Here is a 16,902-nt window from a genome sequence, read left to right on the forward strand (position 1 = left end):
AGTCCGGCTCCCAAATGTGATTGAACAAGTGCAAGTCGCTGCGAGTGGTATATTTCTGGTATTTAGGTGCACAGGAGTAATGGAGACATGGTGCCATGTTTATAGTGTATTGGTTATGTCTGGTCATTGGAAGAAGTAGGACTCTTAAAGGGATTTACTAGGCCTTAATAATTGATACCTGTTGTAAGATTTGTGCTGGTACAATAAATGCAACCCCTGCAAATCAGCTGTTTGAAGCGGCAGGTCATGTGTTTGCAGCTCAATCCCATTTAAGTGAATGGGACTGAACTGCAATATTAAGCATAGCCTCTGCATAATGTACGTCACTGTGCTTGGTAACTAGTAAAGAGGCCGCAGCACTCATCCAAACACTGGGCTCTTCATAGAGCTGATCAGCCAGGGTTCTGGATGTTGCACCCCTGACAGTCTTCAATTAATGATCTGTCTTAAGGGTAAGTCACAATTATTAAACCCAGAACATAAAACCTTTAAGGTGCCCATACTCATTTAATTGCGGTCTGCTAAGAGTAATTCATCTCGCCTCCCATGTATATACTGTAATACTGACTCCCATTGAAATGAGTTGCAGATTTCACCTCCAAATAAAAACTCAATGCTAGTACATGAGCAGACCTGTGGCAGAAACTCAATGCTCAACCTCCGCTGTGTTTTTATGGTATGTGAATAATCTATTTTGTTAGTTCCTTAACTCCACGAACAGCAGCTGGTGAGGAACTCCGGCGACGCCGACGCAAATCTACAGGCAATCCTGAGACATTCCCTTCTGAACACGCAGAAGGACCTGCTGACAGAACTGGATGCCATTTTCGGGAAGAAGGGGACAAGGATCATCATCTGGAATTTAAGACAGTATACATTGACTCACTTTTTTTTTTTTTTTTTTTTTTTTTTTATATAAGTAAAACGCCTCTCCTAATTTCCTCTTTGATATACACACTTGGCCTGACTAGGGGGAGTCATCGGAAAATGACCTATTTTAAGTTTTGTGTTACATCAAAAATTCTTTAATGGGATCCTATCATTAGGATCCGGCAGAGCCACTTGCACCTGAGCGTGGCCATTTTTTTGACCGCTTACTACAAGAGCTCGCGTAATTGGCCTCAAAAAAATGGCCACACGCAGGTACAGTTGGCTCTGCACGAGGCCTTGTGGCAAACCCGATTGCGCATGTGTAGAATACTGAAAGCCAAGCCAGCTTCTCTACATGTATACAATTGCTCTGTGTCAATATTCTTGTATACTATACATGTGTGTGTGTGTATATATATATATATATATATATATATATATATATATATATATTTATCATTATTATTTTCTATTTTTTTCAGGGACAAAAATGGGCAAACTGAATTTGATTTTAACACCGATAAGTATGACATCCGAATTCCTGAGGAGTTTGATGGATCGTCTAGGAAGGGATATAAGAAGCAGGAAAGGCCTGACCATGTGGCTCCAGACAGCGACTATTCCCTGCGGGTAGGTATACATTAGACTTGGATTACTCTCTCTGCTAGGTTATGGTGGAGATTTATGGATTTTAAACACAGCACAGCACAGCGAGATACATTGTATAGTGGTGATGTTTGGTATTGCAGCTCAGCCCCATTCACTTGAATAGGACTGAGCTGCTGCTGTACCATGTGACTGATTAGTATGACATCATTGGCATGAGTACGGCGGCCTCATGTGTCAGACCTCCACCAATCCTTTATTGATGCCTTATTGTAAGGATGGGTCATCAATCTATAAGTCCTAGAAAATCCATTTAGAGGGGTTGTCTCCTCAGCACAGGGCTTATTCCAGATTCGGTATCTACCACCAGGTAAAGGCTAATTTGACTGTTTTTCTTTCTCAATTTATTATCTCTTCTTAGTAGACTTCCCCTCTCTTACAGCCCACCCCCCATGTCTGAGTCCTCCTCCCCCACAGTGATAAGGCTCCAGGCACCTATTGCTGCCATCTCCTCCCCCTAGTGGTAATCTTGATAAGAGGCTTGGTGTAGCATTTCCTTTTATCAGTATTTTCACAGGGGGAGGGGGCCGCAGCAGTCTCCTATTACAGCAGGAAGGCTCACCGTGGACCAGGCTTTGCTGGTTTTTCCCATAATGTCTTTCACCAGCCATCTTGACTATCAGATTTGTCACTGTGACTTCTGTAGGACGCCATTCTTATAGGAATATTCTCATATTTGTAGGATCTCATCAGTCTAGTAATGTAGTGACTTGTGCCGTCTGTATATCGGGATTAAAAGGCAACTTTTTTGGCCCCTGAAAATCACCCAGGAGGATACTATAGTAATATGTGACTCTTATGACATCGGATTGGCTATCAGTCACATGTAGTGACAGATTCAGCACCTCAGTTGGGGAATTACTGTGGGAAAGGGGGGAGAAGAGACTCCATGTCCTGCCGACCATTGCTTTTGTCATGTCCTACACCTTCTATAGCTGGGTAAAAAATATGCAAATCTATTCTCCAGGATGTAATTAGGAGAACAGTGCACTCTGTACGCCGCCCTCTAGAGGGCAGCCTCCTTAACATCATGCATGACTCAGTTAATAGGCCTACTAACATGATGCGGATTTAATTGATGTTAAGGAGGCTGCCTCTAGAGGGCGGCATACAGAGTGCACTGTTCTCCTAATTACATCCTGGAGAATAGATTTGCATATGTTTTATCCAGAATCCCTAGCGGAGCAGGAATGACTTGTAAATCTCCGTACTGCCTATGAAGGCACTCTCCCTGATGTGTATGATTATCCCCTGACCCTCTTCTATAGCTGGAGATATTCCTCCAGATTCCCCCATACACATGCAGTCTTGTTAGTTGTGTCTGTCTCCTGCTTCACTGCTGTCTTATCATTACATTGCTGTTTACTCAAGAAGACGACTTATCTCCAGGACTGAGATTTCCCACAGAGTCATCTCTTATGTCATTATTTTTTGGAGGAAATCTACTATACTTGGCCACAGGGGGCGCTGTATAGAGAGACCAATCTGGGGAGAACAGAAGTGCTGGAATAACGTACAGGGCAAATCTATCCATCCATCCATTCTTTAGCCGCCAAATAATATAATAATAAATAATAGCCACATAATAATATAATAATAAATAAGTAATCCTATTAATATTATAAATGTGAAAGTTTGTGAGTTTGGATGTTTGTGGGTTTGTGTGTTTGCATGTTCGGATGTTTGTTCCTCAATCACGCAAAACCCGCTCGACCGATTTGGCTGAAATTTTCCACAAACATAGTTAATACACCCCATTGCGCAATAGGCTACTTTTCGTCACAATAGCGCACATACGTTTGTGCCAGGACCCCCACAAAACCCAAACTCACATCACCATCTCTGCAATCTCACACACTTTGGACCATAGCAAGCCACAAAATTCATATTGTCCTCTACAGCCTCGCCCCTAACCCCACACAATCTCATATACATATACTTTACCACTTTGCCCCTCACCTTAACGATACTCCAGGAGGCTCTCTTTAACGCTCCGGAGCAGCCATGTTTGAAAACCCCCACCGCTCTGACAATCCGTGACACCGCCCACCCATGTCAATACCCCTAGGGGGTCTAATAAATGCAAAAAAAAAAGTTTAAAAGAAGTAAAAAAAATTTAAAAAATAAAATAAAAAGGATTAAAAATTCAAATCACCCCCCTTTCCCTAGAACACATATAAAAGTAGTTAAAAACTGTGAAACACATACATGTTAGGTATCCGCACGTCCGAAATCGCCCGCTCTACAAAGCTATACAAATATTTTTCCTGTTCGGTAAACGCCGTAGCTGGAAAAATGGTCAAAATTGCCAAACCGCCATTTTTTCACTGTTTTGATTCTGATAAAAATTTTAATAAAAACTGATCAAAGCAATAAAATTTCCCGAAAATGGTAGAACTACAAAGTACACCCGGTCCTGCAAAAAAAGACGCCCTATACATCCCCGTACACGCATGTATAAAAAAGTTACGGCTGTCAGAATATGGCGACTTTTCAAAAAATAATTTTTTAACACAGTTTTGGATTTTTTTTAAGGGGTCCAAATGTAAATAAAACCATATAAATTTGGTATCTCCGGAATCGTAACGAAACACAGAATACAGGGGACAGGTCATTTTGGCTGCACAGTGAACGCCGTAAAACCAAAGCCCGTAAGAATGTCGCAGAAATGCATTTTTTTCTTCAAATCCACCCCATTCTGAATTTTTTCCCTGCTTCCCAGTACATTATATAGAATAAATAATGGTAGCATCATGAAGAAAAAATTGTCCCGGAAAAATTAAGACCTCATATGGCTCTGGGAGCGGAGAAAGAAAAAAGTTATGGGGTTTAGAAGGAGGGGAGTCAAAAACGAAAATCAAAAAATGCCATCGGCGGGAAAGGGTTAACTTCAAATACTTCTGTCCCAAAGTCACTATGTAAAGTTTATACCAACACCGTATATATAGCAGCTCAAATACAAAGTAACTTCAACACAAAAGTCTCACGTATTCTCTGAATTACAGCAAAAACAAGATACAAACTTACATTTCATATCCCATACCTTATACACACTACGACAACCTTACCCGTGCCTGTATATACCCACTGCTACAATCACCGCAGATGAAGTCGCGGGTACCAGCTAGTGATATAATAATAGCAACCTATAACTAGCAATATTAATTAAAAAAAAAATATATAATGAAAGTATTGGCTGCATAATATAATAAAAAAATGCATAATTAAGAAATAGTCACGTAATAAAATAAATACCTGCATAACAAGATATAATATAGCAACACGATAAATAGAATGAAAACATTTGTAACCTAAATATAACAAAGCCACATAATAAAGTAATACTAATAAATGGCCACATAATAAATAATAACAAATAGCCACATACATTAAATATATGGCTACATAATAAATATTAAATAATAATTAATAAATGGTTGCAGATAGATTAACTTTTTAATAAATTCAAATGGAAAATTTGCCCCCTTAAGGGGGATTGATATCTGGGTAATAAGGGTAATCTGTGAGATACAAAACCGAAAAAAACCTCAGATATTTAAAGTGCCAGTATGTCAGTATCTCCAGATGTTACATACCTGCTATTTATTTTCTTCAAATTTTGCTCCTTTGCTGCTTCATTGGTCAGTTCTTTAGGCCAGAGCTGTGATAGGTGACTACTAGAGATGAGCGAGTACTATTTGAAATGGCTGTTTTGAATAGCACGCTCCCATAGGAATTAATGGAAGCCGCTGTGACGCAGACTTTGCCGGCGGCCGGCCCCTTGACCCCCTGCATGCCGGCTGCATCCATACATTCCTATGGGTGCGTGCTATTCGAAACGGGAGTTTTGAATAGTACTTGCTCATCTCTAGATGACTGCAGTTTAGTTTAGTGTTAACAGGGAGGCTGAGTTAGTCTGAGACACGCCCCCTGACTGCTCATTGGCTCAGGCTGTTCCTCCTCCTCCTTCAGCATCTCCTGATTGGCTACCAAGTATTTCCTCCTTTTACTTTCATTCACTCTTATTCCTCCTATATGTATTTTGTGTTTTGCAGGCGTACTGCAGCATTTTATATCTGAAGCCGCGGATGCAGATTATTATTCGAGGCCAAAAAGTACAAACGCAACTTGTTTCCAAAAACCTGGCCCATATAGAAAAGGACGTGTACAGACCCAAGTCTATATCTGTATCCTTATACTGTGATCGCTGGTGGACGGTGTGAAGAATCCGCTGTATACGCACAATTCACATAGGCATGATCTGTACCATTTGTGTATGCCCTACTGATAGCGAAACTGGTCATGGGGCTGTGAAGTCGGAGTTGGGGAGAAAAAAAGTAACAACTTGGAGTCAGAGTCTTAGAAATCCAGCAACGTTGGGTTGCAATCTCTACATTTTGCAGATCGTAAGTGTGACGTGGTAGCTTGCGTTGCAATCTGGTATTTCATGTATGACTGTAAGCATGGCTATGATGCCAGGAGTCCCTGCCTCATACCCTATATACGGTATGGGACAGTCAAGGATACCTGGCATCATAGATCACTACCATGCAGGGGGCCCAGGGTCCCCGGCCTGAGAAGTCTGGCCATCCATACACCTGCAGATGGTTGTCTTTGGCCTATCCATGTTTCCAGATGGATCCGTCATGGATTTGTATAGCAACCTATAGGTGGCACTAGGGAGCAGTTTTCTTTATGGAGACTTACTACCATGCCCGTAATCCTATCCTACTAATATTATAAAGGTGAAAGTATGTGTGTTTGGATGTTTGTTCCTCAGTCACACCTACATGGGCGAACGGATTTGTCTGAAAATGCGCACATACATACCTTGGGTCCTGGATTGAACGATAGGCTACATGGAATTCCCGTACACCACCGCAATTCACTCCCGTGCCTGGTGCTTCTCACGGTTCAATTCGCCGCAGGACCTGGTACGCTGTAGGACCTGGGATGACGTCATCCCAGCCCCTTCAGCTGCTCACCTGATTGGGTGCTGCTTCTCTATGTGGGCAGAGTTATCGTCCAGCCGCCGTCCACACCAACATGGCGTCTCTGAGAGGTCCGGAGCATCCTGCACAAGGGCCTCTACTCTGGGCCAGTGACAAGTCCATATGCTGCCCCACCGGTGTGGTCTCACCATGGTACCGCAGTACTCTGCCGCGGCTGGACAGGAGGTCGCCTGCGCCATGCTCTGGAACGCCGGTTCGGCCAGCTGTCCCGCAGCGTCTGCCGTCTCTGGACACTACAAGTCAGAACATCGGTGCACGGGAAGCCCAGACTGTGGTGAGGCCGGGGACACACGGTCAGCAGGGTCTGGTGGGGGGGAAAAGGGGGCACAGGGTAGGTAAGACGGGAGGAAGGGGGCATGGGGTAAGAGGAAGGAGTGACAACATGGGGAAGCGGGTAGCGAGAAAGGGGGTGGCGGGCGCCAGGAGGGAGAGGAGGTAAACAGTTCCAGCGGGCCGCAGGGTGGACGCAACCAGGGTGGTCCATGGACCCACAGGTGTAGGAAGGGCCCGCTGCGGACACAAGGCAAAGGAACAAGCCTGAGCACCACTCCAAGTGGGTCCCGCAGGGGGTCAGGGTTCCGCGGATGAAGTCTCGGGTAAAAGCTAGTACTTCTATAAGAAGAACCAATACCAGTATATGAAGCTGAACTTTCCTTAACACGATCAGCATAGACCTGTGAAAATCACTTTTGGTTATAATTGTCGGAACAAGGAACATTACGGCATAATGATGTACCACAAGAACCGGCTGATCAAGGCTTACATGAGGGTGGGCTGTCAGCTGAAGGTGAGCCTGCGTGTAATACTTGTATGGGCTGTATTACTGGAGGATTGGACTGACCCATCTGACGCTTTCTTCCAGGCTAACAACATGGGCGTCGGAGTGGTCGGGGTTATTGAATGTAACTACCTAAAGCCCACACATAACAAGCAGGACTTTGACTATACAAACGACTATAGGTAAGTATCGGTCATGTGATTAACATATAAAGCACTTACATTATATACTGGGATACCATTATCTATAGCGGTATAATACTAGACAGTTAAAGGGAATGTCTCACAACAGAATGTGAGACATTTAGTCAATATTTTATGTTAAAGGGGTTGTCCGGCGACTGTTAGTTTACTTAACTGATGGACCGAGGGGTTTCCGGCCACATCATGTGATCTGAAGCCACTTTTGGGCTACCGGGTTGCTCCGCCCCCTTCTCCACCGATCTCTCAAGTACATGTAAGATCGGTGAGGCTTTGGATCATATGACCCCTGGACGTGGCCGTAATTCCCCAGTCCATCAGCTGCAATAACTTGGTACAGGTAAGTAAATTAACAGTCCCCAGACACCCCCTTTAAAACTGATTTAAAGGGAATGTCATTCTGGCTACTAAACCTAATAATAATAATCAATAGTGATGGATTTCACGATCTGGTTTTAATAAGTACGTAAAATTGCATAAAATCTTTTTATTCAATAATAAAGTTTTTTTTCTGATCTGTTCCAGGCTCACACTGACGGCAGTAGGAGATAAGCTGAACGATTACTGGAACGAGATGAAACTGCAGAAAAATATGCTATCGAGTGTCCCGGTGGAAGATGAGCAGTAAGTGAGAGGATAAGAAGTGAGAAAACACAGAAATCTGCCCTACAAAGCAGACGAGGACAGCGGGAGCTTACTGCAATAGTGTCTGAGACCAATGTAATACCGTATACAGGAAGCTCCCTCTACTGGTAGGATCAGGGAGACACAATATTGTCTTTTAGGCTAAAGTCCCAGACGAGCGCCGCAGCCTTTTTATTACTTACCAAGCATAGAGCCATACTAGTGGCCTTACATATAGTGGCCTTGCTTGGTATCACAGCTCAGCCCCATTCACTTCAATGGGACTGAGCTGTTATTAGGCCATGTGACCAATGAACATAATGTCACATAGCCTGTGAAGTGAAAGAGGTGCTTGGGGGAGCGCTGCTGCTTCTTCATATAGCTGATTTACAGGGGTTCAGGGCGTGAGACTTGACAGAATTGCAGTTAGGGGGCCTAGTGAAGACCCCCAGGTCTACTATGCCCTATTACACAATGCTAGAGTAAGCTTTGTGTGTTCAAGTTCTCCATAGGGCTAAGAAAAAGTTTAATGAAGTGTTTAAAGATGTGAAAAAAACAACAATTTTATTACCACGTTCCATATATATAATTTACACGTAACGCAGGTGTGGCTATTAGGGGTCAACTCGCTCAGTTTTGCACTCTCCGGCTGCAAATTGAGCCTAAGGCTAAGTTCACACGTGAATTACGTGTGGAGTAATTTGGTCCGGAAAAAAAAACGCTTCCTAATTAGGAAGTGTTTTTTGGTAAAAACTAGAGATGAGCGAGTACTATTCGAAACGGTAGTTTCAAATAACACGCTCCCATAGGAATGAATGGACTCAGCCAGGGCTGGCGTCCTGCCGCTTAACCCCCTGTGCGTCGACCGTTCCTGTTCATTCCTATGGGAGCGTGCTATTCAAAACTACCGTTTCGAATAGTACTCGCTCATCTCTAGAAAAAAACGGTTTTCCCCTCCCGGAAACTGGGCCGTAAACATGCTGCTAGCGGTCTCCATAGACCACCATTGTGAGGGGGCGGATTTGACGTGGATGGCCCGCAATAAGTTCACGCACCCGAAAAGTCCCCAAAGTTCTAAACTATGCTCTGTTAACTCTTCTGATTTCAGAAAACGCCCCGATCAGACCTGGGCCCAGTGCGATTCTTGTCTGAAATGGAGAAAACTTCCTGACGGCATGGGGAAACTACCAGCAAAATGGTTTTGTTATATGAACCCAGACCCTCAGTTCAGGTGAGGACGCCCGCCCCTGTGTTATGGCGTATTCCGTTGTACCTCCTGTCAGAATTATTCAGGAATTTTTGTGGCTTTACCCCAAACTAGAGACTGCAGTGTCCCTGAGGAGCCAGAGGATGATGATGAGATCACCCATTCAACCTATGAGAAGACGCACAAAAAAAGGCAAGTGACCGACGTCTTCATAATGTTTTGTACAAAGAAAGCTTGCAATAACAGCTTGTGGACATGAGGGGCCTCGTGTTTCAATGACACGCATCATCTGATCGGCGCTGTCACCCTGAGCGTTTTAGCGCTTTGCTTATCCAAATCTATTCAGCCATTCCAAAGATATAAGCCCTTTTATTGATGCATATTAGAGTCTATTAGCCAAGTGGGCGGTAACACCGTGGTGTCTCAGGGGGTGAGGTGTCTGTGTGTTGTAGGTAGTGTTTTCGCCCACCTAATTTGCATCAACACTAATCGGGCTTATATCTGTGGAATGGCTGAATAGATTTGGATAAACTAAACAAAATGCTCAGGGTGACGTCGCCGACCAGATGACGGACATTGGGCTTTTTCAAGGATTTTAGGTATCTGTACATTTTGTATGAAGACAGTAGGGGGGGGGTGCACATCACCTTCCTGGGATGGCACCAAGGATGGTACTATGGGAAGAAGCCAGGGGGCAGTGTGATGGTCAGGGCAATATTCTGCTGGGATCATGTGGATGTTACAGTGACATGGGCCACCTACCTAAACATTGCACAGAACAAGTAAACCTCTCCATGGCAGCGGCGCCCCCTAATGGCAGGATAATGCGCCTACCACACTGCAGAAATGTTAGGACCGTGACAAAATGATCAAGGGGTGACTCTATTGGTATACACGAGGGTGCACGAAATACTGAGGCGCGGAGATTATAGACATGAGCAAAGGCAATAATTCCTGAACACACATTAGGACATGGAGGTTTCTACAATCGGAGAGTCTTGTCTGTTTATACATCGAGTCTTGGGAATTTTTATAGGAATTTTTTGATTCATATTTTAATATAGATTTTTTTTTTTTTCTTTTCTTTACAGGAAAAGTGAAGTGGTAGCCCAGGTATTTCTGCTTTTTTATGTTACGTAAAATTTAAAGGGGTTGTCTGTTCTATAAAAAGTGACATATAAATGTTTCTACGGATATGATGGAGGTATCTTACCCATAGAGGTAATATTTTAGTTTTCTATCTGTGCTCTGTTATGACGTAACATTGTCTGACATCGCTCCCATGACCCAAACACTAAGAGGAGGTCGTAACAGAAAGCACCGCCCCCGTCATTTGGCCACGCCCCTCTTGAAGGGGAAACAATGTTTTTCCCCTTCATTCTCTGTGACCACATAAGATCTTAAGATGATCTTACTCCTACCAGACAGGGACAATAAGTTAAAAAGGGCCCCCCTCTTGCACCTCCTAATTGTGCTGCCATTTCAAGGCTACTTTGGGCATGTAGTTTCTAATGGATACATGCCTGAGTATCTTAAAGCTCAGCCTGGGATCCCCCTGCACAACTTCCCCTTATGCATGTTAGCCATGTCCCATCCATTTTGGTAGCATCTACATTTCCCTTTCCTTCTCCTCTATCTGGCCCAAACCTCCATGAAGACCTTTCACAGGTCTGTACACACAAACTTCACATAATTCCCATCCCCTTTTGTTACTCCCCATATAAGTGTCCCCTTTTCTTGCCACATTTCTCCTTTCTGACAGTGGAAGGCTGTGTACCATAAAGTCTTCTCACTTAAGAGCACCAGAGGGCAGGGGGAGAAAAGTTATGATGCACAGACTGAGCCATCAAAGGGAATCAAAAAGGAGATCAAATAAGTTTGTTCACCCTTAGTGTGATGAGGTTGACCTGTGGGGTCCCCCTTGGTTTATGAGCCCAGTCGAATCCGTGAACCCTTATAGTTATGCCAGTGCTTATGGGCCCTCTAAGGCTCCTGGGCTAGGGTGAGACTGCATCTCCTGAAATTATGCATCTGCTTACTGCAAGGATCTAAAGCCCAGATGTGGGATCTAGTTCATGCCCCAGCCAGAGGTGTGACTGGACACCCTGAGTCCCTTCAGATAGTGCCATGCAGGGGCCTTCAGGTGGTATGGCCTATAGTAGCTGCGCAGCTCTATGATGACATGTGACACTTGAGAGTCTGGGGGTAGAAGTCGCCCTTTTATCTGAAGTCTTTATATAGCAGGCGGTATACTATGTGTGCATTAATTCATTTTAATATATTTTTTTGGTGCAGGTCTTTAATAAGCCCACAATTCTGTTTAATCCTCCAAGTAAGGAAATGCAAAAAGCTCTAAACATTGTCCAGACCACGTATAGACCTGTAGTCTCTTCAGACCCTCCTCCATTGGTTGCGGTGGAAACTTCTGTACAGCCTGGAACACCCTCCTGCCGGTAAGTGGGTCTTTATTCCCAATGTGAATGTCTGGTAATTCTTGTATTCATCCATAAAGGGTCAGGTTTACTAAGCTAGATGCACCAGAATTCTTATATACCTGGAGACGTTGGGTACTTTATGGGTTAATCCTTGCATGCTGGCGGGCTAGTGTGGATAAAGGTTAAAACTTCTATCCCTGGTGGCCTAGGGTGGTGATGGGTTAGTACGTAGGTTCCTGGAGATATGGGTTGTTGCTTATACCTTTGGATGTTTGGGGTATCTATGGGTTCATGACATCCCTAGAGGTCTAGGGTTCTTATGGCTTAACACATATGGCTCCAGAGGTCTATGTGGGTTAGTGGTTAACCCCTTTTTTTTTTTTTTTTTTTTTTTTTTTTTTTTTTTTTTTACAATGGATTCAGATAGCAAAGCGCTCATTCCAAATCTCTCCACTTATAAAATTCATGATATAGTTAGAGAGGTCGGAGGTATCTCTTTCCACCTTTAGAGCTCCTAATTCTCTGCTTCCAACCATAGAGTTACATGATAATTAAAGGGATCCTATCATTCAGACGACATTTTTTTCTAAGTACCACTTCAGAATAGCCTTAAGAAAGGCTACTCTTCTCCTACCTTTCGTCGTCTTCTCTGCGCCGCCGTTCGCCTACAATCCCAGTTCTTGTCGGTATGTAAATTAGCTCTCTCGCAACACTGGGGGCGGGCCCCAGCGCTCAGACAGCACTGGGGGCGGCTCCAATGTTGCGAGATAACTCTCTCCAGCGCCGCCTCCGTCTTCGTCAGGAACGACCTCTTCATTCTCTTTTTCCAGCGGTGTCTTCTTACTTCTAGGCCTTGGGCACAGCAGACTGCATATGCCCACAGGCCCTGAGAAAATGGCTGCTTACAATACTATGCAAGCGGCCATTTTCTCGTGACCTATGGGCATGCGCAGTCTGCTCTACCCAAGGCCAGAGGCCTTAGAAGTTGTCAGCCACCACCGGAAGAAGAGGCGGAAGATGATGCTGCTGAAAAAGAGGAGGCGGTGCTGGAGAGAGTTCTCTCGCAGCATTGGGGACGCCCCCAGTGCTGTCTGAGCACTGGGGCCCGCCCCCAGTGCTACGAGAGAGCTAATTTACATACCGACAAGAACCGGGATTGTAGGCGAACGGCGGCACAGAGAAGACAACGAGAGGTAGGAGAAGAATAGCCTTTCTTAAGGCTATTCCGACGTGGTAATTAGAAAAGAATGTCGCCTGAATGATAGGATCCCTTTAAATTCTTGCTGCCTGTAGCCACCGTAAGGGGGAGTGCTCCCTCTTATGGTGGCAATAGGCAAGTATCATTTTATCACATAACTAATTTTTGGCCATTTCGTCACCCAATTTTTATTTTTTATTCTTAGTTGCTTTGTTTCTACACTTTTGCCTCTAAACTTGACTAGTTGTGTCGTTTTACTTTTAGGCAAAAACGCCTACTTTCACTAGACCCTTCTCCGGTCCCTGCTAAAAAGCCGCAGGTCACAGAGACCATCGAGCTTCCAGATGGAGATGACGAAGAGGCCGATGACGGAGATGTGATCATCATTGAGGACGTCAGCACCCCCAAACCCATGAAGGATGAAGCCAAACCTCAAACCAGCACCAATCTTAGCAGCGTCCCCATGGAAAGCTTAGATGGCGAAACTTCTGGCATGCACGGTACGGGCCCGGTGACTGCCGTCGCCACGCAGACTGAAGTGCCGGGAATAACTATCAAAAAGGAAGAAGATGCTTCTTATGGCGACAACCAGGTGACGCCAAGTGAGCAAGTCTACATAAACTGCAACGGCTCGACGACGCACACCTATCAGAACCACAGCCCTGCCCTGGGGAAGGATCTAGAATACTACAAAAAGAAATGTGAAGAACTGAACACAAAACTGAGACTTTTACAGCAAAACCCAAGTCAGCAGGTCAAAAAGGAGACCTCACACCAGCAAATACAGACCGACCCTGGAGACGTGAACGCCAAGTACGATCAGGCCTTGAAAGAGATCAGCAGGCTGAAGTTAATGTGCAAAAGACTGCAGGAGCTGAAATCTGAACCCAACTTGTCTTCAGTTATGGAAGTCGACAGCACGAGTGAGATAGACGATATGGCGATACAGCTGGATGACGTGTTCCGGAGGTTCGATTCCTGTTCTGCAGAGAGAGATCAGTGTAAAACGGAGGTATGTCATGTTCTTCAAGGCTTGTCCGTGAACGGTCGTCCCACATAGACCAGATTTCCTCTACAGTTTGGTTTCTAGTGCACGGAGCAATAGTTCATCCGGGCACTGTGCCCTCCAAAGTTGGCCATCTGAACCAGCGCCAGATAGGTATTGCTGTGAGGAGCCCAAATAATAATCGGTACAGCAGAAGCACAATGTGCAGATACATGGTTATATACAGTGTTCAGCTATAGCATAGAGTGTCCAGATAAATCAAGGCAGCCCAAAAAATGTCAAGGTTCCCGATGAAAACGATTGCTTACCTGGTTAATGGTAACAGCTCTAGTTTGAGGTAGTGAAGGGGTTAATACCATCATTCCTAGTAATCTAGGGTGGTTAAGGTGCTAATACCAACAGCCCTATTGGTCTAGGATAGTGAAGGTATTTCTACTAATATCCCTGGTGGTCTAGGATAGTGAAGGTATCTATAGTAAGATCTCTGGTGGTTTAGGAAAGTGAAGGTATTTATACTAATATCCCTGGTGGTCTAGGATATTGAAGGTATCTATAGTAAGATCTCTGGTGGTCTAGAATAGTGAAGGTATTTCTACTAATATTCATTGTGGTCTAGGATAGTGAACGTATTTATACTAATATCCCTGGTGGTCTAGGATAGTGAAGGTCTTTATATTAATATTGCTAGTGGTCTAGGATGGTGAAGGTACCTATAGTAACATTGCTGGTGGTCTAGGATAGTGAAGGTATTTATAGTAACATCCATGGTGGTCTAGGATAGTAAAGGTATTTATAGTAACATCCCTGGTGGTCTAGGATAGTGAAGGTATTTATAGTAACATCCCTGGTGGTCTAGGATAGTGAAGGTATTTATAGTAACATCCCTGGTGGTCTAGGATAGTAAAGGTCTTTATACTAATATCCCTGGTGGTGTAGGATAGTGAAGGTCTTTATACTAATATCGCTAGTGGTCTAGGATAGTGAAGGTATTTATACTAATATCCCTGGTGGTCTAGGATAGTAAAGGTATTTATACTAACACAGTTTAGGATAGTAAATGGATTTATATGAACATCCCTGGTGGTTCAGAGCAAGGGTTTAAAGAGGTATTCAAGTCAATAAGTTATCCTCTATCCAGAGAAGAAGGGATAACTGATGAATGAAGGTACAAGTGCAGTTCAGTCTCCTCTATTGCTGTACAATTGGCAATCTCTGGTCCCATAGAGTTGAATGTAGAGCCCATGGGACCGTGGCACATGGGCCCCAGTCTATCCCCCCACCAATCATATTCTTATCCACTGGATTAATGGGATAACTTGTGTGTACCTCCCTGGTGGCCTAGGGTATAATGCCAACCTCTCTAATGGGTTAAGGCAGTGAGTCACTAGTGTGTTTTTTGTTTTTTTTCTGTTGAGAATTTTATGATTTTTTTTTTTTTTTGGATGGCACTATTTATGTACCCTTCAGAAGTAGGTTGGACATTTTTGCTTACTGTCAATCCTCTGTTCTGCCACCACTAGGGGGCAGATCTGCTCCTGTAGATAGCTCTCTATAAGCACCGTGTACAGGTCTTCCTCTAGTGGTCGATACCACCAGCTGTATACAGGGCTCCAAGCAGACTCTGTACTGGACCGCCGCAGCAGCGTAGTCTTATCTGAGGCATTAGGCTACTGTTCAGATTGCTCACAAGTCCTGCTGCTATGTAACCTGACCCTACTTCTTGCAGATTGAGCAGTTACAGCAGGAGAAGATCCAGCTGGAGGCTCAAAACAACCAACTAAAAATGCAACTACAGAAACTAAAGGAAGCGGCTAATGTAGATAACACATCCGCCAATGCCGATGGACATGACAGGTATAGTAGTGTGACTGTGAGACTGCTGCATGCTATAGGGATGCCTATGTTGTCCCAGCATGGTAAATCCGCCATAATATTATTTACCTCCATTTGTAGGGCTTGAAGGAGAAAAAATGGCTGGTCTAGAAACAGCGCCACTCAGGTTGTGTCTGGTATTGCAGCTTAGTCCCATTTAAGTCATTGGGAGTGAGCTGCAATATACAGTGCAACCTGCGGGGGAGGCAGCACTATATCTAGAAGAGAGCAGTCCTATTTCTGAAATTTCAATAACCATTTTAACCCTTTCCGACATCCACCGTACTATTACAATGGTTGTTGGGTGATTATAGACTTTTTAGTGGATGACCTAGTCATCGGATAGCTCATCAGTTGAAGATCAGCAGGGGTCCGATACCCGAGAACTCCACGGATCAGCTGTTGCCATCACACACAGTACCACTGCCATATGCGTGTTCATAGGTCACATGGCCTGTTCGCAGCGTGGTCTCATGCAAGTCAATGGGGCGAACTGCAAGACCAAGCACGGCCGCTATACAGTGTACGGTGGGCTTGGTTTTCCGTGGAGAGGGGCAGCCGTCACCTGAACGCTGTGGTCTCTTGAAATAGCTGATTCGCTGAGGATCCTGGGTGCTGGACGCCGCCATCTTCAAAAGATGACCTATCCATTGATAATCCTGGAAAACTTCTTTAGGCCAAGGCTCTACGTTGCAGAAACGCAGCTTTTGTTTTGTTGTTGTTGCAGATTTTGCTGCGGTTTTTTGAGCCAAAGCCAAAAGTGACTACAAAAGGAATGTGAAATATATTTGACCTTCTTCTTCCATCTTTTGCTCAACCCACTCCTGGCTTTGGCTAAAAAAAAACGCAACAAAATCTGTCTTTAGTCTCAAATTTTTTTTTACTGAATTTTCCAGGGCCCTCTCAACATGAAATCTTAAAGTTGGCCGCATCTTCCAGAAATGGCGCCCCCCCCATCTGTCCATAGGTTGTGTCCGGTATTGCGGCTCCACACAGTTGAACTAAATGGGGCTTAACTGCAATACCACACACTA

General features: G+C 44.3%; 1 protein-coding gene across 1 annotated transcript in view; it reads left to right on the forward strand.

Annotated features, from left to right (window-relative positions):
- The window catches only part of MORC3 (MORC family CW-type zinc finger 3), a 33,979-nt gene that overhangs the window by 15,271 nt on the left and 1,806 nt on the right, over window positions 1-16,902 (forward strand). The window contains exons 5-16 of the mRNA XM_075263465.1: window positions 720-870; window positions 1,353-1,500; window positions 5,592-5,723; window positions 7,216-7,335; window positions 7,411-7,508; window positions 8,052-8,150; window positions 9,259-9,381; window positions 9,472-9,549; window positions 10,449-10,470; window positions 11,653-11,810; window positions 13,255-14,002; window positions 15,723-15,850. Coding sequence (XP_075119566.1) covers window positions 720-870; window positions 1,353-1,500; window positions 5,592-5,723; window positions 7,216-7,335; window positions 7,411-7,508; window positions 8,052-8,150; window positions 9,259-9,381; window positions 9,472-9,549; window positions 10,449-10,470; window positions 11,653-11,810; window positions 13,255-14,002; window positions 15,723-15,850 — 2,005 coding nt within the window. The remainder of the gene's footprint in view (window positions 1-719; window positions 871-1,352; window positions 1,501-5,591; window positions 5,724-7,215; window positions 7,336-7,410; window positions 7,509-8,051; window positions 8,151-9,258; window positions 9,382-9,471; window positions 9,550-10,448; window positions 10,471-11,652; window positions 11,811-13,254; window positions 14,003-15,722; window positions 15,851-16,902) is intronic.

Source organism: Leptodactylus fuscus, chromosome 2, assembly GCF_031893055.1.
Source record: "Leptodactylus fuscus isolate aLepFus1 chromosome 2, aLepFus1.hap2, whole genome shotgun sequence".
Taxonomy (NCBI): Eukaryota; Metazoa; Chordata; class Amphibia; order Anura; family Leptodactylidae; genus Leptodactylus; species Leptodactylus fuscus.